Source organism: Salmo salar, chromosome 01 (genome assembly GCF_965601325.2).
Source record: "Salmo salar chromosome 01, fSalSal1, whole genome shotgun sequence".
Lineage (NCBI taxonomy): Eukaryota > Metazoa > Chordata > Actinopteri > Salmoniformes > Salmonidae > Salmo > Salmo salar.
The window spans coordinates 176,441,381-176,465,004 of NC_138291.1; the positions used below are offsets into that span (position 1 = coordinate 176,441,381).

The window sequence follows — 23,624 nt, forward strand, 5'->3', positions numbered from 1 at the left end:
ACAGCTATCTGTATTGCGTAGTGTATTTTTCTGAGCACAGTACTCAGATTATTGCAAAGTGTGCTTTCCCAGTAAAGTTATTTTGAAATCTGTCAATGCGGTTGCATTCAGGAGATGTTAATCTATAATTCTTTGAATAACAGTTTAATATTTTATCAACGTTTATGACGAGTATTTTTGTAAATTGTAGTGCTGATTCACCGGGAGTTTTGGGGGAAATACATTTTCTGAACGTCACGCACCAATGTAAAATGCTGTTTTTGGATATAAATATGAACTTGATAGAACAAAAAATGCATGTATTGTCTAACATAATGTCCTAGGAGTGTCATCTGATGAAGATTGTCAAAGGTTAGTGCATAATTTTAGCTGGTTTTCTGCTTTTGGTGACGCCTGTCCTCGCATTGAAAATGGCTGTGTGTAATTTTTTGTCTATGTACTGTCCTAACATAATCTAACTTCATGCTTTCGCCGTAAAGCCTCTTTGAAATCAGACAATGTGGTTGGATTAAGGAGATGTTTATTTTTCAAATGGTGTAAAATAGTTGATTATTTGAGAAATTGAAATAATTCGATTTTTGCCATCTTGTCAAGCAATCCTGTTACCGGGATGAGAATGGGAAGGGGTCCCATAGAGGTTAATGGCTGTGATAGGAGAAAACGGTTTTAACGATTTAAGATGCTTCTTGTCGTGTACCAGGGATGCAAACTAGTCACCTTTCGGCGAAATTGTGGCCTTAGTTGGTGATGATGCCATCCTGCCTTGCACCCTGAGAAGCACTGGCAGTGCTGTGTATCAGTCAGTAGAGTGGCAGAGACCAGACCTAAAACCAAAAGAGGTCCATCTTTACAGAGATCAGAAGGACGATCTTGTGCTCCAGAATCCAGTCTTCAGGGGAATAACGTCACTGTTTAAGTCCCGTGTGGCTCAGTTGGTAGAGCATGGTGTTTGCAACGCCAGGGTTGTGGGTTCGATTCCCACTGGGGACCAGTACGGGGGAAAAAATGTATGAAATGTATGCATTCACTACTGTAAGTCTGCTAAATGACTAAAATGTAAATGTAAAACTGAGGATGGATCAACATTGTAGTTACTTCACAATACTAACCTAAATGACAGAGTAAGAAAGAAGGAGGCCTGTAAAGAATACAAATATTCCAAAACACACATCCTGTTTGCAATAAGGTACTAAAGTAAACCTGCAAAGAAATTAACTTTAAGTTCCGAATACAAAGCATTATGTTTGGGGCAAATCCAAGCATGGTGGTGACTGCATCATGTTATGGGTATGCTTGTCATCGGCAAGGACTAGAGTTTTTTTGTGACAAAAATAAATGGAATTGAGCTAAGCACAGGCAAAATCATAGAGGAACACCTGGTAGTTTGCTTTCCAACAGACACTGGGAGACAAATTCACCTTCCAGTAGGACAGGAATCTAAAACACAAATATACACTGGAGTTGCTTACCAAGTTGCTTCTTTTATACGTTGCTTAAAATCATCTTGAAAATCTATGGTAGGACTAGAAAATGGCTGTCTAGCAATGATCAACAACCAACTTGACAGAGCTTGAAGAATTTTTTAAATAATAATGTGCAAATACTGCACAATCCAGGTGTCCAAAGCAACCTGTTGGGGATAGGGGGCAGTATTTTCACGGCCGGATAAAAAAAACGTACCCGATTTAATCTGGTTACTACTCCTGCCCAGTAACTAGAATATGCATATAATTAGTAGATTTGGATAGAAAACACCCTAAAGTTTCTAAAACTGTTTGAATGGTGTCTGTGAGTATAACAGAACTCATATGGTAGTCAAAACCCTGAGACAAATCCTAACAGGAAATGGAAATCTGATGTGTGGAAATCACTTCAAACCTTTGCCATTGAAACACACAGGGGCTTATTAATCATTTAGCACTTCCTAAGGCTTCCACTAGATGTCGACAGTCTTTACAAAGTGGTTTGAGTCTTCTATGGTACAAACTGACCCAAAGAGAGGCTGTGGAACTTGGTCACAGGGGGAGGGCCATTTACTACTATGACGCGGCCGCCCATGGCTACCCTCCCCTTTCGAAACGTTTAGTAAGACAATGCAATCGTCCGCCTTGAATATTATTGAAGCTCTGGTTGAAAAAGGCCCTAAAGATTTATGTTATACAACGTTTGACATGTTTGAAGGAACTTAACCTCTATGGGCTAGGTGGGACGCTTGCGTCCCACCTACTCAACAGCCAGTTGAATCCCGTGGCGCGATATTCAAATACCTTAGAAATGCTATTACTTCAATTTCTCAAACATATGACTATTTTACACCATTTTAAAGACAAGACTCTCGTTAATATAACCACACCGATTTCAAAAAGGCTTTACAATGAAAGCAAAACATTAGATTATGTCAGCAGAGTACCCAGCCAGAAATAATCAGACACCCATTTTTCAAGCTAGCATATAATGTCACAAAAACCCAAACCACAGCTAAATGCAGCACTAACCTTTGATGATCTTCATCAGAACGACACTCCTAGGACATTATGTTATACAATACATGCATGTTTTGTTCAATCAAGTTCATATTTATATCAAAAACCAGCTTTTTACATTAGCATGTGACTAGCATGTGACTAGCATTCCCACCGAACACTTCCGGTGAATTTACTAAATTACTCACGATAAACGTTCACAAAAAAAAAAAATATTTTAAGAATTATAGATACAGAACTCCTTTATGCAATCGCTATGTCCCATTTTAAAATAGCTTTTCGGTGAAAGCACATTTTGCAAAATTCTGAGTAGATAGCCCGGCCATCACAGGCTAGCTATTTTGACACCCACCAAGTGTGGTACTCACCAAACTCAGAATTACTATTAGAAAAATTGGATTACCTTTGTTCTTCGTCAGAATGCACTCCCAGGACTTCTACTTCAACAACAAATGTTGGTTTGGTTCCAAATAATCCATAGTTATATCCAAATAGCGGCGTTTTGTTTGTGCGTTCAAGACACTATCCGAAGGGTAAAGAAGGGTGACGCGCCCGACACGTTTCGTGACAAATTTCAAAATATTCCATTATCGTACTTCGAAGCATGTCAAACGCTGTTTAAAATCAATGTTTATGCGATTTTTCTCGTAAAAAAGCGATAATATTCCGACCGGGAAACCCTGTTTTCGTTCAAAGACCAAAAAATAAAGACATGGTGTCGGCTCGTGCACGCGCCACAGTTTCATTGTTCTCAGATCGACCACTATCCAAATGCGCTACTGTTTTTCAGCCATGGCCTGCAAAGTCACCATTCATCATTCTGGCGCCTTCTGAGAACCTATGGGAGCGTTAGAAAATGTCACGTTATGCCAGAGATCCCCTGTTTTGGTTAGAGATGATCAAGAAGGCCAAGAAATAGTCAGAGAGAGCGTTTCCTGTTTGGAATCTTCTCAGGTTTTGGCCTGCCAAATGAGTTCTGTTATACTCACAGACACCATTCAAACAGTTTTAGAAACTTTAGGGTGTTTTCTATCCAAATCAAACAATTATATGCATATAGTTACTGGGCAGGAGTAGTAACCAGATTAAATCGGGTACGTTTTTTATCCGGCCGTGCAAATACTGCCCCCTATCACCAACAGGTTAAATATTTTTTTTTTGCACATTCGTGACGACAAGTCCCGCACACTACGGTACATTTTGAGTAGCCTTCGGGAACGCGCTAACAAGAAGGAACTATTGGGACATAAATTATTAACTTTTTCCAAACAAAACTACATTTGTTGTGGACCTGGGATTCCTGGAAGTGCCTTCTGATGAAGATAATCAAAGGTAAGGGAATATTTACAATAGTATTTTTGATGGTTGATGGTTCCAAGATGGCTCTAACATGTATCGCCTAGCCTATTTTTCTGAGCATACCACGTCGTTTATTGCAAAGTGTGATTTCCCAGTAAAGTTATTTTTAAATCTGGCAAAGTGGTGGCATTCACGAGATGTTAATCTATAATTCTTTGAATGACAATATTACATTTTAACAATGTTTTCGAATAGTCATTTTGTAAATTGTAGCGCTGATTCACCGGAAGCATTTGAGGGAAAAGATTTTCTGAACGTCACGCGCCGATGTAAAATGCTGTTTTTATATATAAATATGAACTTTATCAAACAAAAAATGCATGTATTGTGTAACATGATGTCCTAGGAGTGTCATCTGATGAAGATTGTGATAAGAGAATTATCTAATAAAGGTAAATGAATCAATAAACCATGATGAATTATTAGTCATACAGTAGGTTTAATGAATAATCAATGTAGGGATCGATTAGTCTGATTAGTTCCGGAACCACTGGAGAGGGAATGAAATGTGTGTATGCAATTAGTATAGAGAGATAGAGAAGCAGATGGTCAAGGGAGTAAAACCTCAGAGAGTTCCTAACCTTGAAGGAAAGGAACAGGCTGAGCCAGAAGGTGATAAACATTGTGAGAAGTTTATGGGGGTTGCAGGTCACCAACGGATTGTGTGTAAATGCATGTGCGTAAGTAAGCAAGAACTATATAATGACTGTTTTGTTATCCTGACGCCAGAACGTTCTCATGAATAAAGCTACAGAAACCTTTTGCAGAAAGCTGAGTCCTTGCCTAATTATTTTAACCCATTGTCTTACAAACCTTGGGCATTAGTCAAGGCGAATTGATTATTGATTATTATCATCAAGATATTAAATTCCTTCAACAGATTGTCAAAGGTTAGTGCTGCATTTAGCTGTGTTTTGGGTATTTGTGATGCATCTAGTTGCTTTGAAAATGGCTGTGTGATTATTTCTGGCTGGGTTCTCTCCTAACATAATCTAATGTTTTGCTTTTGCTGTAAAGCCTTTTTGAAATCGGACAACGTGGTTCGATTCAGGAGAGGTGTATCTATAAAACGGTGTAAAATAGTCATATGTTTAAGAAATTGAAGTTATAGCATTTATGAGATTTTGTATTTCGCGCGACGCGATTCCACTGGCTGTTGACTTGCCCAGAGAGGAGACTTACCCAGAAAGACTCACAGCTGTAATCGCTGCCAAAGGTGATTCTAACATGTATTGACTCAGGGGTGTGAATACTTATGTAAATTATATATTTACGTAGTTCATTTTCACTACATTTACAAAAATGTCTTAAAACATGTTTTCACTTTGTCAATATGGGGTATTGTGTAGATGGGTGAGATTATTTTTTTAATCAATTTTGAATTCAGGCTGTAACATAACAAAATGTGGAATAAGTCAAGGGGTGTGAATACTTTCTGAAGGGACTGACTGTACTAAGTAAAGATAGAACAAAGAGGACAGGTGAAATAGAGGTTAAAGAGGGACATTGAAATACAGGTTGTACACCTCAAAGAAAAATAAACACATGAAGATTATACTGAGAAAAAGTGGCGAACCATGCGAAAATGAGTTATTATTACCTTAGGCTGGTTGCACAGATATCGACAGAGCTCGCCGATATACTGGAAGATGGTCACGTCGTATTTTCTACAGTCATTCCAGAACTGTGAGGCTGAGAACTTCTTCTTCAAGACACAGGTAGCGCCTGGGGGAGAGAAAACACAACACACATTTCAAATCACAGAGAAATATAAATCAAAATGTCAGAGATAGAAAGCTCTCATGATCCATATGGGATGGAGGGAGAAAGAATAGAGGGAGGAAACTCACTCAGCTGACTATTCCCTAGCAGGAACATGTTGCTGATTTAGATGTACTATACATACAAGAAGAAGTAGTTAAGTTGCCTCAAATACCGATAAATCCTTAGATTTATTACATCATATTTCTTATAAGCTGTTAATAAATGCTTGACAAATTCTTTATAAATGCCTTATAAAACACTTTATACAGAGACATTAAGTTCAACTTGATAATTGCACGGTTGCCCATACCACTGCCATTGGTTTTTATGCTAGCGGTGCCTAGAGTTATCTGAAGTTTGTAGTGGCTATTTGAAATAAATCAAAGTATGGACTGGAGTTTTTATTGGCCCAGAGACTACTTAAAAAAAACATTTAAAAATAAGAGAGAGAGACAGAGAGAGAGACAGACAGACAGAGACAGAGAGAGAGAGACAGAGACACAGAGAGAGACAGAGACAGAGAGAGACACAGAGAGAGAGACAGAGAGACAGAGAGAGACACAGAGAGAGAGAGAGAGACACAGAGAGAGAGAGAGAGACACACAGAGAGAGAGAGAGACACACAGAGAGAGAGAGAGAGAGACACACAGAGAGAGAGAGAGACACAGAGAGAGAGAGACACAGACACAGAGAGAGAGAGACACAGACACAGAGAGAGAGAGACACAGACACAGAGAGAGAGAGACACAGACACAGAGAGAGAGAGACACAGAGAGAGAGAGACACAGAGAGAGAGAGACACAGAGAGAGAGAGACACAGAGAGAGAGAGAGAGAGAGAGGATGACGCCATTTTGAATTTAAAGTTTTGCCTATTTCATAACACAGGGCTTGTAAAAGCTGTGTTTTTCTACACGAGAGGATCCAGACAAGAAAAAAAAAAAAGGAAAAATAAAATTAATTAAATTAAAAATCGACTAAATAATTCTTAGATCTCTCAGATAGATATATAGGGCAGATACTTCAAAACCTTATTCCTAATTATGTACTTTTTTACTGTGTTTTGCCATGTACAAAATGTGCTTTTCAATGACTTTCTATAGGCTATAGCAGTAAAGGCCAAATTCAATGTTTCATCAAATCATTTTGTAATAAAAAACAAAAAAACATTTCTAAATTAAATAGCTAAACAATTCTGTAAGTTGGCTTAGTAGATCTAAAGGCTTAGACTTGCAGGGTGAGGAACATTAAAACCTAACATTAAAAAAAATGTTTTTTTATTTAACTAGGCAAGTCAGTTAAGAACAAATTCTTATTTACAATGATGGCCTACAGGGGGAACACTGGGTTAACTGCCTTGTTCAGGGGCAGAACATATTTCTTTACCTTGTCAGCTCGGGGATTCAATCCCGGGAACCTTTCGGTTACTGGCCCAACACTCTAACCACTAGGCTACCAGCTGCCCCCATTAAGTTGTAAAATACTGAACTTCCCCCTTTAATTGTACAGCCATTACCATGACGGCAAGTTAGGACAGCATTTAACATTAGAACCACTAAAGCAGTCATTTTGACTGCTCATAATTGAACACTTTTAAGCATTTTCTTTGTTTTTACATATAGCCTACAGTAACAAAGTAATGAAAATGCTATAGCTTTATTTGAAATAAAATACAAAATCGTATTCTAAATGTTACCCAAGGCCTTCATAAACACAACCAAATGATTATTTTTGCGATAGCATATATGAAATATAGGTCCATTAACTACACTGTTAAGAGTGTTGCAGTCAGAATGACTGCTCATTAGCTTGAAGGGGCGTCCGCAAGGCCCAGCGGTTGAGTAGCCTAGTAGGTAACAGCTTGTTTTTAAAACAGTCAAATTTATATAAAACCACACTTTTATGGACTTTATTCATGAATTATATCAAATGCAACAATTTCAAAGATTTTACTGAGTTACAGTTCATATGAGGAAATCAGTTAATTGAAATGAATTAATTAGGCCCTAATCTATGGATTTGTGGGCAGGGGGTGCAGCCATAGTGGGCATAGTCCCACCCACTGGGGAGCCTGGCCCTTTTTTTACCCACTAAAGGGCTTTATTACAGACAGAAATACTCCTTGATATGCCACACCCAGGGCTGTAAACATTTGACCATAACATTTGAGAGAAATAAGCCTTTTGTGGGTATGGAACATTTCTGGGATCTTTTATTTCAGCTCATGAAACATTGGACCAACACTTTACATGTTGCGTTTATATGTTTGTTTTCGCGTAATATTGTCAAACACTCCTACCACCCAAGTCATAGCCTGTTCTCTCTGCTACCGCATTGCAAGTGGTACCGATGCACCAAGTCTGGAACCAATAGGATCCTGAACTGCTTGTACCCCCAAGCCATAAGTGCTAAGTAGCATTGACTCTTTTTGCACTTACGTTTTTTTGACTCATCACATACGCTGCTGCTACTGTTTATTATCTATCCTGTTGCCTACTCACTTTATTTCTAGTTATATGTACTTATCTACCTCAATTGACTCGGTACTGGTATCCCGTGTATATAGCCATGTTATCGTTACTCATTGTTCATTTATTATTACTTTTCTATTTTTTCCTCTGCTGGGAAGGGCCCATAAGAATTTCACTGTTAGTCTACACCTGTTGTTTACAAAGCATGTGACAAATAAAATTGGAATTTTTTTTTTTTTTAAATTACATATATATTTTTTGGACCAATCACAAGTGGGGCACCGCCCCTAACGCCTTCATGTACAGGCCGCCATTTGAGTTCTTCAAACACAGAGCCAATAGTAAACCCTCACTCTCCACACAGCCTATAGTAAACCCTCACTTAGAACAACAAGTGGTGCCTAATCGAGGTCCTTCAGAGATAAGAGGTAACAAAGTGCCAAGTGTTGTGTTCCACACTGAGTAAATATGCAAAAAAAAAAGTTGACTGAGTGTTATCGACAGGTCCTTGACCTGTCCCAGGTTTTCCAGACAGCAAATGTGTGTTGTGAGGAAGTTGTACTGTCAACTTTGCTGTTACTTGGAATAAATGTGCACCAGTCAAAAATAAAAATAAGTCTGAAGCCACCATAGTATTGAGAAAGCCCATTTTGTATTTTTGTGTTTACATATTCTGCTTGAAGTTACCATACTGTCCTCCAAATCTGTGAAAATCATTCACAAATGACAAATCATTTCCAACCAGCAAAACTGTAGCCACAGCCGGTTACTGTCGGTCAACTTACAACCACAAAGGGCCCGAAACTTTCCCTGAGTGGATGTCATCACAATAACGGTCTATTGGGTAGCAACTTGCTAGTGTACATGATGTGCCCGTTTGCTCGTCCTGCTCTGAAAGCATTAACTGAGATGCTAATTGAGGAGAAATTAAGGATCAGCTGTGGTCGCCCCAGTGATTGCAGAGGCATTAGAAACAAAGAGACAGCATGCGTCCAAAAATCGCACCCTATTCCCTATATAGTGCACTACTTCTTAACAGGATCCATAGAGTTCTGCTCAAAAGTAGTGCACTATATAGAGGGAATAGGGTGCCATTTGAGATACACACCAGGAAGCACTCTTGAAACAGGACTCGGTATAGTAACAACACTGATGCAGGAAAGACAAATGATGGTTTCTACCTTACGCATGTAAATCAGAATTCATAACGAGTGTGGGAATAAAAATAATGATTTCACATTGCCCTGGCTGTTACTGTCTATATTTAAATATATTGACTGTGGACTGCACGCGTCTCTAGATAACATCAGTCGAGAGTTGTTTAATGTAGTCATGTACATCATTGTAGCCGTGTCCTAACATAGCCTTAATTCAGACAACTTTTCATTAAGAAACAAACCTACTGTATGGTGTATTTGTTATGAAACATTTGGACAGGAAAAAGTGAATGTCTCAACAAACCATCTTACACTGACTGAACAAAACATTAAGAACAGTTTCCTAATATTGAGTTGCACCCCTCTGCCCCCCTTTTGCCCTCAGAACAGCCTCAATTCGTTGGTGCGTGGACTCTACATGGTGTTAAATATTTCACAGGGATGCTGACCCATGTTGACGTCAACGCTTCACACAGTTGTGTCAAGTTGGCTGGATGTCCTTGGGTGGTGGACCATTCGTGATATACATGGGAAACTGTTGAGCATGAAAAACTCAGCAGCGTTGCAGTTCTTGACACAAACCGGTGGCACCTACTACCATACCCCGTTCAAAGGCACTTAAATATTTAGTCTTGCCCATTCACTCTCTGAATGGCACACAAACACAATCTAAAGTATTTGATCCCCTGCTGAATTTGTACGTTTGACCACTGGCAAAGAAATTATCAGTCTATAATTTTAATGGTACGTTTATTTGAACAGTGAGAGACAGAATAACGACAAAAATAACGAGAAAAACGCATGTCAAAAATGTTATAAATTGATTTGCATTTTAATGAGGGAAATAAGTATTTGACCCCCTCTCAATCAGAAAGATTTCTGGCTCCCAGGTGTCTTTTATACAGGTAACGAGCTGAGATTAGGAGCACACTCTTAAAGGGTGTGCTCCTAACCACAGCTTGTTACCTGTATAAAAGACACCTGTCCACAGAAGCAATCAATCAATCAATCAGATTCCAAACTCTCCACCATGGCCAAGACCAAAGAGCTCTCCAAGGATGTCAGGGACAAGATTGTAGACCTACACAAGGCTGGAATGGGCTACAAGACCATCGCCAAGCAGCTTGGTGAGAAGGTGACAACATTTGGTGCGATTATTCGCAAATGGAAGAAACACAAAAGAACTGTCAATATCCCTCGGCCTGGGGCTCCATGCAAGATCTCACCACGTGGAGTTGCAATGAGCATGAGAACGGTGAGGAATCAGCCCAGAACTACACGGGAGGATCTTGTCAATGATCTCAAGGCAGCTGGGACCATAGTCACCAAGAAAACAATTGGTAACACACTACGCCGTGAAGGACTGAAATCCTGCAGCGCCCGCAAGGTCCCCCTGCTCAAGAATACATATACATGCCCGTCTGAAGTTTGCCAATGAACATCTGAATGATTCAGAGGAAAACTGGGTGAAAGTGTTGTGGTCAGATGAGACCAAAATGGAGCTCTTTGGCATCAACTCAACTCGCCGTGTTTGAAGGAGGAGGAATGCTGCCTATGACCCCAAGCACACCATCTCCACCGTCAAACATGGAGGTGGAAACATTATGCTTTGGGGGTGTTTTTCAGCTAAGGGGACAGGACAACTTCACCGCATCATTTGACGGGGCCATGTACTGTCAAATCTTGGGTGAGAACCTCCTTCCCTCAGCCAGGGCATTGAAAATGGGTCGTGGATGGGTATTCCAGCATGACAATGACCCAAAACACACGGCCAAGGCAACAAAGGAGTGGCTCAAGAAGAAGCACATTAAGGTCCTGGAGTGGCCTAGCCAGTCTCCAGACCTTAATCCCATAGAAAATCTGTGGAGGGAGCTGAATGTTCGAGTTGCCAAACATCAGCCTCGAAACCTTAATGACTTGGAGAAGATCTGCAAAGAGGAGTGGGACAAAATCCCTCCTGAGATGTGTGCAAACTTGGTGGCCAACTACAAGAAACGTCTGATCTCTGTGATTGCCAACAAGGGTTTTGCCACCAAGTACTAAGTCATGTTTTGCAGAGGGGTCAAATACTTATTTCCCTCATTAAAATGCAAATCATTTTATAACATTTTAGACATGCGTTTTTCTGGATTGTTTTGTTGTTATTCTGTCTCTCACTGTTCATATAAACCTACCATTAAAATTATAGACTGATCATTTCTTTGTAAGTGGGCAAACGTACAAAATCAGCAGGGGATCAAATACTTTTTTTTCCCCCACTGTATGTCTCAAGGCTTAAAAATCCTTCTTTAACCCGTCTCCTCCCCTTCATCTACACTAATTCAATGGATTTAATAAGGGATCATAGCTTTCACCTGGATACACCTGAACAGTCTATGTCATGGAAAGAGCAGGTGTCCTTAATGCTTTGTACACTCAGTGAATATCTATCATACAGACCTGCGTTCAAATAGTATGTGTTCTTTCAAATACTTAAGCTGAGTTTGATTGAGTGCAAAGGAACCAATAGAATATCCCATCTGGCACTTTAGGGGAAGAATGAGTCGTTTTGGAAGCTGGGGATGATTAGGTGGCCATGATGGTATGAGGGCCATATTAGACATTTATCCAGGACACCGGGGTTAACACCCCTACTCTTACGATAAGTGCCATGGGATCTTTAGTGACCACAGAGAGTCAGGAAACCTGTTTGAACGTCCCATCCGAAAGATGCACCCTACGCACTGAAGGGCAATGTCCCCTTCACTGCCCTGGGATATTGGACTCTCCTTAGACCAGAGGAAATAGGGCCCCCTACTGGCCCTCCAGCACCACTTCCAGCTAGATCTGGTCCCCCATCCAGGGACCGACTAGGACCGACCTTAGTTTCAGAGTCAAGCAAGCAACGGAATACAAGGTGGTATGCTGCTGGCGGAAGGAAGGAAATATGAAAGTAAGGAAGGACAGAAGGAAATATGAAAAGGAAGGAAGGAATGATGCATCTTTAAAGTATTTGAACAGAGCCAATAGAGAGTGTTCTAAAGCCATAGTGGTGCCCTTTACCCATCTCGATGGTTCCCCCGACGCCGATGAGAGAGGCTGCACTGTGGTAGAGAGGCAGGGGGATGTAGATCACGTCATCTTCAGACCCACCGTAGGCCCAGAACCCTGCTGCAGCCTTCAGGGACTGGAGGTGTGTGATGACCGCAGCCTTAGGCAGACCTGCAACAACAGAAACAACCGATCAACCAACATTACGACAACCACGGGAGAATGCTATTCACACACACACACACGTTTTCACGTAAGGCTCATCACTCTTAGCCCCATCACTCTTAGCCCCTCTTTACTGTCTTATTGTAGGTGTAGGGTGAAGTTGCTGCTAGACACTGATCTTGGGTCAGTTTAGTATTTTCCCCTCTAATGGTTAAGGTTTGCATTGGGGGAGGGGAAGCTGATCCTACAGCTGTACCTAGGGGAAACTTCACCCCGGTGTGTGGTGGCTGTTCACCGACAAAATGGCTCCTGTGTGTAACATATTTCAATATGAAAGCGGAGTCTGATCCTCCTCTTGGGAACATGCCATAACGTAGACAAATCAAATAAACGCCTACACGTCATAAAAATACCTACCCCAACTTATTTCATTTCTAAATGTCATGCAGACTGCAATATCCCTATCCAACTTTGAAAATGTCTCTTATAATAATAATAATAATTGCAGAGCGACTGTATTATTAACCACATCCTATCTGAATTGACCTTGTAGAATGGCCACGATGAAAGGACATGGGAGTAAATCAATACAACACATTATATACAAAGTGAACAGAGGTCCGATATCACTGCATCGTTCCACTGTGGTACAGGATGGTCCGATATCACTGCATCGTTCCACTGTGGTACAGGATGGTCCGATATCACTGCATCGTTCCACTGTGGTACAGGATGGTCCGATATCACTGCATCGTTCCACTGTGGTACAGGATGGTCCGATATCACTGCATCGTTCCACTGTGGTACAGGATGGTCCGATATCACTGCATCGTTCCACTGTGGTACAGGATGGTCCGATATCACTGCATCGTTCCACTGTGGTACAGGATGGTCCGATATCACTGCATCGTTCCACTGTGGTATGTTGATCTTCAACGTCAACATTCAGACATATGAACCAAAAGATGTTCAACCCATTCAAAGTTAAGAGTGGTGTGTTCTACAGTCAAGAACGAACGGCTCCACTAAAACACAACACTAGCAACATGATGTTGTTTCAGGTACACCTGTTGATTCATATTTCTGTCAGGGAAAGTTCTATGAACAACAGGAAATAAATCATTATTTTATTCAAACATGAAAAGGACCTGGCTTTAGCCCTTAATCCCACTTCTATTCCCATCTTGTATAATAATAATAATCTCTTCGCCCCAAAGACACCCTATTCCCTATATAGTGCATTACTTGACTTTAACCCTATGGGCCCAGGTCAAAAGTAGCGCACTATAAAGGGAATAGGATACCATTTGGGACACATTCCATGTCATTATTGACCTAGGCAACCTAATTCAATTTTATTATTTACAGGGACCCCCCCATCTAAACCCCGTGTTAGTTGAGTCTTACTAACCAGGTTATCATACAACCTTTTTATGCGAGTAAAGTACATGCTGGATAAAAAAAAGAAAAAAGTCACGACAGGCCTGATGGAAACAGAAAATATGTAAGTAAACTTTCCAAATGTCAACATAATAAAATACGCTAGACAAGGTGGGATCTTTTTGTGTCTATAAAATGTATTATGCGAGAAATGGCGGTAGAAACGCTTTTATGCGCAAGTATTGATATAATAACCATAATATCGAAGCAAACTTGGGAGTCGTGCAATGATATGTTGTGTGGTCCTCCCACTACGACTTGGGAAACCATGCAGTTTATTAGGCTACAGATAAGTTATGATGAACTTAACAGGGTGATCGAAGTGCACCGTGATGAACATGATGCTCCTTTACAATAAATATCAAGGGTCTTATTCTGGTGACATGATGATTGATGCTTGACTGTCGTTTGATAAATAATCTTGCTCTTTTGTCCATAATAATCTCATCATAAAGGCTATACCCACCCTGTATCTGTGAGCTGTTGGCTAGAGAGCATGTGTCAAGACAATAGTGGGCACATTCGCTATATAACGCAATATTTTTAGTGACAAAACAATCAGTAGAATTAAAAATGTTATCGAAACCCAGCAATTCTGTATTTTTATTCGGTACATTGGAATTTAACCACAAGTCATTTTTATGTCCAATACGTCATCAAGCACAGCCATTTGAGTCCATTTGATGGAAACACATATCTGATGGGAAAATGCACATTATTATTATTTATTTTTCACCCCCGTTTTTCTCCCCAATTTCATGGTATCCAATTGGTAGTTAGTCTTGACTCATCGCTGCAACTCCCGTACAGACTCGGGAGAGGCGAAGGTCGAGAGCTGTGCGTCCTCCGAAACACAACACAACCCAGCCAAGCCGCACTGCTTCTTGACACAATGCCCACTTAACCTGGAAGCCAGCCACACCAATGTGTCAGAGGAAACACTGTACACCTGGCGACCATGTCAGCGTGCACTGCGCCCGGCCCGCCACAGGAGTTGCTAGTGCGCGATGGGACAAGGACATCCCTGCCGGTCAAACCCTCCCTAACCCAGACGACGGACAACGCAGGGGCCAATTGTGCGCCGCCCCATGGGCCTACCGGTCGCGGCCGGCTGCGACAGAGCCTGGACTCGAAACAGGATCTCTAGTGGCACAGCCTTAGACCAATACGCATATTATTTTTATGTTGATTTTTGAATCTTTGCATGAAAATCTGTCGCCAATTGGATGGAAACCTGACTGAGAAACAAATTCAGTCACGAGAGTTTAGTCTGACCTCCCTCAAGGACAATCAGCTTGTTTAGCAGGGGTGAAAGAGGTGGTTTCCCACCAAAAAACTAAAACAACGCAACATAGTGATGATTTAGGGTGATGTTATACTAACAATCCCGTACATACTAATGGGCCTCCTCAGAGGAAAACAAGTGCTAACTAATGAGTCATTCATTTAATTAACATGCAACTAATAAGTGATTAATATGCAACTAAATAGTAATTAAAAGGGGAAGTTCAGAATTGAACTTGAAGGTGATTTGGCCCCCATCACTTCCATTGACTGTTTGCTAGTGGTGGCTAAAGATAGCTGAAGTTTGTAGTGGCTGTTTAGAAAACCAAACTATGGTTTACAGTTTCTCTTGGCCCATAGACTACCTTCAAGTTGAGGAACCATCAAACGTCAAGTTGTAAAATCTTGAACTTCCCCTTTAACGTATAACTAATGACAAATGAACATGTAATAGACGCACCAGTGGTCCCTGAAGTGAAGATGTAGAGGGTGGCGGCCTTGAGGGAGGTGGCAGCCCTCAGGGCAGGCGGGGTGGGCTTGTCCGACGCCTGGTCCATCTTATCTAGCAGTGTCTGGACCTCCGTGTGGCTGCTCTCGTGCTTCATGGCCCACACCGAGATGCTGTCCTCCAGGAAGCTGGGCAAGATGTCCTCCAAGGAATCCAACAGGTCTGAGAGGAATAATAGTAAGTGAATGAGTTATTCAATAGGGTGAATCACTCAATAATTGCCTCGTCCAGGCAAGACAGCCCAAATGGATCTGGGACTAGGTTAAATAAATGTAAGGGGTTGCATCTGGACACTAATGCTGTACCATTATGTTCAACGCATATTGTCAAGTGTTGCATGTTTCCTCCATTGACATCAATCCGTTATCCTGTGTGTGAAATGCATGACAATCTCAAATGAGGATTGTATACTGTCAAAGTATGTTAAATGACATATTGTCACTGATGATGGACACCTATGCCAGAAAGTGTATCAGATTAGACCTCTGAGTAAGCACAGAAGCATTGAAGAAACTAGTAAAGTAGGAGTGAGTACAGGGAGGAGAGATATTCCCAGCAGGTTTAGGATGTTGTCATCCTAAATTTGGTCTTTAGCCAAGGGGACTTACAGTTAACAGATTTCTAACGAGTGGCCCATGGGAGGTGGTCAGAGAACTGGCTGTATGGTGCCAGGACAACAACCTCTCCCTCAACGTGAGCAAGACAAAGGAGCTGATCGTGGACTACAGGAAAAGGCAGGCAGAACAGGCCCCCATTAACATCGACAGGGCTGTAGTGGAGCGGGTCGAGAGTTTCAAGTTCCTTGGTGTCCACATCACCAACGAACTATCATGGTCCAAACATACCAAGACAGTCGTGAAGAGGGCACGACGAAACCTTTTCCCCCACTCAGGAGACTGAAAAGATTTGTCATGGGCCCTCAGATCCTCAAAAGGTTCTACAGCTGCACCATCGAGAGCATCCTGACCGGTTGCATCACAGCCTGGTATGGCAACTGCTTGGCATCCGACCGTAAGGCACTACAGAGGTAGTGCGAACGGCCCAGTACATCACTGGGGCCAAGCTTCCTGCCATCCAGGACCTATATAATTAGGCGGTGTCAGAGGAAAGATAATAAAATTATCAGATTCCAGTCACCCAAGTCATAGACTTTTCTCTGCTACCTGAGCACCAAGTCTAGGACCAAAAGGCTCCTCAACAGCTACTACCCCCAAGCCATTAGACTGCTGAACAATTCATAAAAATGCATAAATTGTCCAGTGGCAATTTTTATGAATTGTTCAGCACTCTAATGGCTTGGAGGTAGTAGCTGTTGAGGAGCCTTTTGGTCCTAGACTTGGTGCTCCGGTACTGCTTGCCGTGCGGTAGCAGAGAAAACAGTCTATAACTTGCAACTCCAGGGTTGTTAGTTCAATTCCCACAGGGGGGACCAGTACAAAAAAATAAAAAACGTACTCACTACTGTAAGTTGTCCTGGATAAGAGCTTCTACTAAAAAATGTTAGTTGTCTATGATGAAGACATTAATTGCTGATCATACAAAGTGTATGGGCCATTTAGAATTATAGCATAAATGGTAATAGCATTATGAACCAGACTGCTTTACACATGGTTTTGTGTGTCTGGGAAAACCAGACCATAATGTATAGGAATACAATTTACATTGACGGTGCATTTGACCTAGTCACCTTTATAAGGTTCATCCTTGGTAACATGGCCATATGGACTTAACAAGCTTACTCATGTTGATATGTCTCGTTGTCAACGACTGTGTGTAGGCAAAAATTCCTAACACCAATAGGACTTCGTAGAATTCAGTGGGAGTATACACAAGCACATTTGTTAGAGCATCCCCGTTTCACAACACTGTTTCAGCTCGTAAGGCTTCTGGAAAGAATGACAGATAGCTGGAGCGTTCCAGGCGCTCAAAACATATCCGTTGTGGGCTACAACTATGGGAACAATGTTTTTCCATTAGTCTTTGGACACATTTAAAAAAAATAAAAAATATAAACAAAAAAAAACACACTACGGCGGTCGTGTGGTAGGCTAATAACGGTTATTATCTAATTATTATGTCACACTACCGATTGGCCGACAACAACCTACGCGACATGGATCAACTGATAAGTAGACTATATTAAATGTTTACCTGCACCAACAACAAGAGTCTTGGCCCCACAGCAGTTGAAACAATGTAGCAACGATCTGGACTTAATGTTTGTGTTAAGAAAAGCCACTGAACATCCGAGTTTGATCAATCCGAACCAAACACAGATGAAGTCGGGCTCATTGTTCATCAGAAGCGCAACGGAGTCCCCTTTCTTCAACGTGCCCTGCTCGAGGAAGACATTCGCCAATTTGTTGCTCCGCTCGTTAATGTCTTGATAGGTGTACGTTATTCCCTCATATATAAGGAAAGGTTTTGTGGGAATTCGCTCTGCCTGTTGGACGAATCTGTCAATGACAGTGACAACATTTGAAGTAATTTTGAATATCTCCAGACGTGCGCCGTATCGGATGACTTTCATTAAATAAAAAACATCTTTCCAAAAGTAAGGGAAACACAGTTTCTGTACAACGTGCAGGGCGAAAATACCAGCCACGAGAGCTGTCACCCATCCCAACGAGAAAAACATCGCGCCAGGTTCCAAACCAATTCCTTAGAAAATTCTAGAATAAGACAATGTTAGAGACGCCGTGGATGTCACTGTCCCGAGCAATGCATTGTAAGAAAATGATGTAAAGGAGAGCAGCGAATTCAGTTCAAGTCTTAGCTGGCTCTCTGAACTTATGAAACGCACATGGAACCATGTGACTCTTGTTGTACAACTAACCGCTAAAGGGGAGTGTCCTTACAAGAGCACGTTACGTACGCTCCAGTCTGACAGGTTGTAGCAAAATGTGTAAAGACCTAAGTCAACATTCTTGCCGTTGTCAAGAATATCAACCACGCCCAGGATATAGAGTTGTTAAACCGAGATAGGTCCATAGAGATAGATAGAGGACTCATCTTTTGTATCTTATGCCATTATAGCGTCTGTGACAGCATGGGCAGGGCCATTGAGGCTATCTCCATTTTAAAGTAGTCACTGTTGTTCTTCACAATTGGCTGATCCCTCCAATGACCCGGTTGGACATGACTCCAAGTGCGTCAGCAGGAAGGATAAGGCCAATGAAGTTAGAAGTCACACCAAGTTGACTACATTAAAATGGTGGAAACCCTCAATGGCGCTGTCCATGCTAATACAGGCCTTTTGGCCCCAATATGGATAGGTCAAGCTGTTCTTTTGACACCTATTGCTACCCTACCTGTCCTAAAGTGCCAGGAGGACATTGTTTCAGGCCAGGGACAGCAGGCTATACCTCACTCAAAATTAATATTGTGAAATCTTTTATTCACAATTTCATTTGCAGAAACTGTCAGTTTAATTTTAAAAGTACAATGCAGCTGTTTTTTTTATTTATTTCAATTTCAAATTATTTCTGGGTAACAATTAAGTACTTTACGGTGATTATTTTTGACCATTTTAATTGAAAACAAACACAAATAGGTTTTTTAGCAAAGAGGAATATCTCAAGCAACAATTTAGCTAGGACTTTCTGGGAGTGGTCTGAGCGGAGACCACTCTTTTCAAACAGCTCTTACACTGAAAGGGCATTATCATAATTTTCCCAATTTCACAGTATTATTCCAACCTCATAGCGTGGAAATATATATAAAACACAGGCAAATCTAGATTTTGATTGCACTAGGCCTTTAACAATAATCTTTCTGAATGTAACAGCATTCTTCTGGATATCATAAGGTGAATGCACCAATTTGTAAGTCGCTCTGGATAAGAGCGTCTGCTAAATGACGTAAATGTAAAATGTAAATGTTAATGTAACATCATCATCTTTGCCACAGATAACACTACCAGAGCTACTTTTCAACCTTCTGCGTAGTTTACAAGGATTGGTTTAAAACGAGGCCTCTTGTTTCAGCAACCAACACATGTGCTTGTGACGATACTTAATTTGCAATTGATGCAATAATTCCAGCTATTTATGCTACTCTTCCCAGTCGGCAGTCTGAAATTGAATTTACTGGCTTACAGAGTTAAAAACACAGACACTGACTGTTTGAAAAAGTTTTAGGTCACTGACTGACTGACCCTAATATGCCCTAGACGGTCAGTCAGTGCCCTGAACCTTTGGACCTTTTATGGATGTAAGCCTACGTATGTCTTTGACAATGCTCTACCACGAACCAACGTTTTCTTGAATTATTATGTAGACACCAGTGTTTATTTAATGTAACTTTTTAGTAGGCTACAAGGAACATTCGTATAAAGGCATCAATGGACTATGGAGGGGGTCAGAATTATTCTCAGTTCATATGACCCTTTTGGTCCTCACAAAACAGTCATTAGGATTCTGCTAAAGAGACGGTACCCCTCCCTGGAATGAAGGTCTCTGGGTCTATATCTATCCAGGAAGTCCTATAGAGAGCCAGGAAGTCCTATAAAGAGCCAGGAAGTCCTATAAAGGGCCACGAAGTCCTATAGAGGGCCGGGAAGTCCTATAGAGGGCCGGGAAGTCCTATAGAGGGCCGGGAAGTCATATAGAGAGCCGGGAAGTCCTATTGAGGGCCGGGAAATCCTATAGAGGGCCGGGAAGTCCTATAGAGGGCCGGGAAGTCCTATAGAGGGCCGGGAAGTCCTATAGAGGGCCGGGAAGTCATATAGAGAGCCGGGAAGTCCTATAGAGGGCCGGGAAGTCCTATAGAGGGCCGGGAAGTCCTATAGAGGGCCGGGAAGTCCTATAGAGGGCCGGGAAGTCATATAGAGAGCCGGGAAGTCCTATTGAGGGCCGGGAAATCCTATAGAGGGCCGGGAAGTCCTATAGAGGGCCGGGAAGTCAGGACACCTCTTTTACAAGGAAGACTTGTCTCGTGTCCTGAGAAACTTCACTTTTCATTATTCCAACACGAGGGCTTTGTCAAGAACCACAGAGATAAGCAGTTTTGGGTTACCTCACTTCTATTTAGGCAAAACCCCACTGGGCCCAGGCAAGAATTGTTGATTGTCAAGGTGTGTTATTCTGTCAGTGAGAACTAGAACATTCTAGTACTGTCCTTCCAATTCAAAGTAATTCAGTGATTCATGTCATCTGGGAACCTAGCAAATGTTAATTTTGGAGTCAACTATCACTGTAACTGTCAGTTGCTTTGAATAAAGCGTTTAATGGATCACATTGTGAAGTTAAGAGTGCTGGGCCAGTAACCAAAAGGTTGCTGGTTCGAATCCCTGCGCAAACTAGGTGAATAATATTTTGATGTGCCCTTGAGCAAGGCACTTAATCCTAATTGCTCCCATAAATCACTCAAGATAAGAGTGTCTGTAAAATGTAATCTCTTGGTTTTACTCATCGGGTTAGAGTACGTATAGTTTGAAGCAATGGCCAAGCCCACCCGAGGAACCAGTGAAAGAGGTCAGAGAATAAAAGGTTGTTTGCCTTTCTCTGAATGAAACAGCAGTTTTCTCAGACAATGTCTTCGCTTGAAGGTTCTTGAAACTCACAATCACTATAGAAACATTATAACATTTAAAAATAAAAAATAGATATTACTCATACTAGGGCTTATGACAAAAGCACATTGTAAAAAACACTGTTAATGCACAATACCCCTCATGTCTTTGGATATGTCAGTGTCAAAATAAATACTCTGCAACTGGACTTCCAAACAGATTATCTTGTACTATAGCAGCACCACCTGGTGAAACAGATTCTCTTGTAAAATAGCAGCACCATCTGGTGAAACAGATTATCTTGTACTATAGCAGCACCACCTAGTAAAACATATTATCTTGTAAAATAGCAGCACCACCTGGTGAAACAGATTATCTTGTAATATAGCAGCACCATCTGGTGAAACAGATTCTCTTGTACTATAGCAGCACCACCTGGTAAAACATATTATCTTGTAATATAGCAGCGCCATCTAGTGAAACAGATTATCTTGTACTATAGCAGCACCACCTGGTGAAACAGATTATCTTGTAATATAGCAGCACCACCTGGTGAAACAGATTATCTTGTACTATAGCAGCACCACCTGGTGAAACAGATTATCTTGTAATATAGCAGCACCATCTGGTGAAACAGATTCTCTTGTATTATAGCAGCACCACCTGGTGAAACAGATTATCTTGTAATATAGCAGCGCCATCTAGTGAAACAGATTATTTTGTACTATAGCAGCACCACCTGGTGAAACAGATTATCTTGTAATATAGCAGCACCATCTGGTGAAACAGATTATCTTGTACTATAGCAGCGCCATCTGGTGAAACAGATTCTCTTGTAATATAGCAGCGCCATCTAGTGAAACAGATTCTCTTGTAATATAGCAGCGCCATCTGGTGAAACAGATTATCTTGTACTATAGCAGCGCCACCTGGTGAAACATATTATCTTGTAATATAGCAGCGCCATCTGGTGAAACAGATTATCTTGTACTATAGCAGCGCCATCTGGTGAAACAGATTATCTTGTACTATAGCAGCGCCACCTGGTGAAACATATTATCTTGTAATATAGCAGCGCCATCTGGTGAAACAGATTCTCTTGTAATATAGCAGCACCATCTGGTGAAACAGATTCTCTTGTACGATAGCAGCACCACCTGGTGAAACAGATTCTCTTGCACTATAGCAGCGCCACCTGGTGAAACAGATTCTCTTGTACTATAGCAGCGCCACCTGGTGAAACAGAGGGACTTCTGAAATGAGCGTTCCTATCAATGACCTCTGATGATGCGCCCGTAAGTGAAGGGTTGCCAGTTCAGACATCTGATGACGCCAGTAACTTAAGGGTTGCCAGTTCGGATCCCAGGGCTGAGGGGAAAAATCTGACAACCAGAAGGTTGCTAGCAGAAGAATCAGGGATTGTAACATACTCTGTTTTACGGAATCAATTCAGCCATCTGGGTTCTCAGCACATCGCGCAGACAGGAATAAAGAACTCTCTGGGAAGAAGAAAGGAGGTGAGGTATGTTTCATGATTAACTACTCATGTTGTGATTGTGATAACATGTAGAAACTCAAGTCCTTTTGTTCACCCTACCTAGAATACCACACAATCAAATGCCGACCATATTTACTTTCAAGATAATTCTCTTCAGTTATAGTCACAGCTGTGTATATTCCCCCTCAAGCCGATACAATGACGGCCTTCAAAGAACTACACTGGACTTTATGCAAACTGTAAACCACATATTTATTGTAGCTGGGGATTTTAACAAATGAAATTTGAGGAAAATGCTACCGAAGTTCTACCAACACATTCACTGTAGTACTCTCGCTGGTAAAACATTGGACCACTGCTGCTCTTCTTCTTCGTTGGGGTTTATCGGCGGTTGACATTCAATGTTATGGTGCATTACTGCCACCTACTGTACTGGAGTGTGGGCCAGAGACAGGGAGAAACTAAACCCTACTTGCCAGCCCTGTTACATTTAAAAAATATATATAAAAAATACATATTTGAGACTATATCTAATGATGTGCTAATTAATATACTCTTTAAAATAATTTATTGTATCCCCTTCTCCCTCATACTAGATCTCAGCCTCTCTATTTCCCTCTGATACTGCCCACACTATAGCAATACATGCTCCACGGCCTCTGTTTCCTGGTAATAATCACACTTTCCTGTTGGATGCTTTCCTATCACATTTAAGGACTTATTCAACTGGCTGTGTCCCACCCTTAATCTTGTAAAAATATCCTCCTCTCTTCTGTCCCTTCCTGCCGTCCTCCCCTCTCCGACTTTACTCTGTACTTGAAATAAATGCCTGTCCTTAGTATCTCTATTCCACTGCTCCTGCCATCTCTGCACCTTCACTGTCCATATCAGGCTTTTAACCTGCTCCTGCCATCTCTGCACCATCACTGTCCATATCAGGCTTTTAGCCTGCTCC

General features: G+C 41.4%; 1 protein-coding gene across 2 annotated transcripts in view; it reads right to left on the reverse strand.

The window, feature by feature from the left end:
- The window catches only part of slc27a6 (solute carrier family 27 member 6), a 47,377-nt gene extending 28,888 nt beyond the window's left edge, over positions 1 to 18,489 (reverse strand). For both annotated transcript variants that reach the window (XR_014379009.1, XM_045693823.2), the window contains exons 1-4: positions 17,811 to 18,489; positions 15,612 to 15,821; positions 12,275 to 12,433; positions 5,443 to 5,567 (exon numbers count right to left, since the gene is read on the reverse strand). Coding sequence is in view for 1 of the 2 variants with exons in the window: in XM_045693823.2 (XP_045549779.1) it covers positions 5,443 to 5,567; positions 12,275 to 12,433; positions 15,612 to 15,821; positions 17,811 to 18,297 (981 nt within the window). In the remaining variant the exon portion in view is untranslated. The remainder of the gene's footprint in view (positions 1 to 5,442; positions 5,568 to 12,274; positions 12,434 to 15,611; positions 15,822 to 17,810) is intronic.
- Positions 18,490 to 23,624: the final 5,135 nt, after the last annotated feature.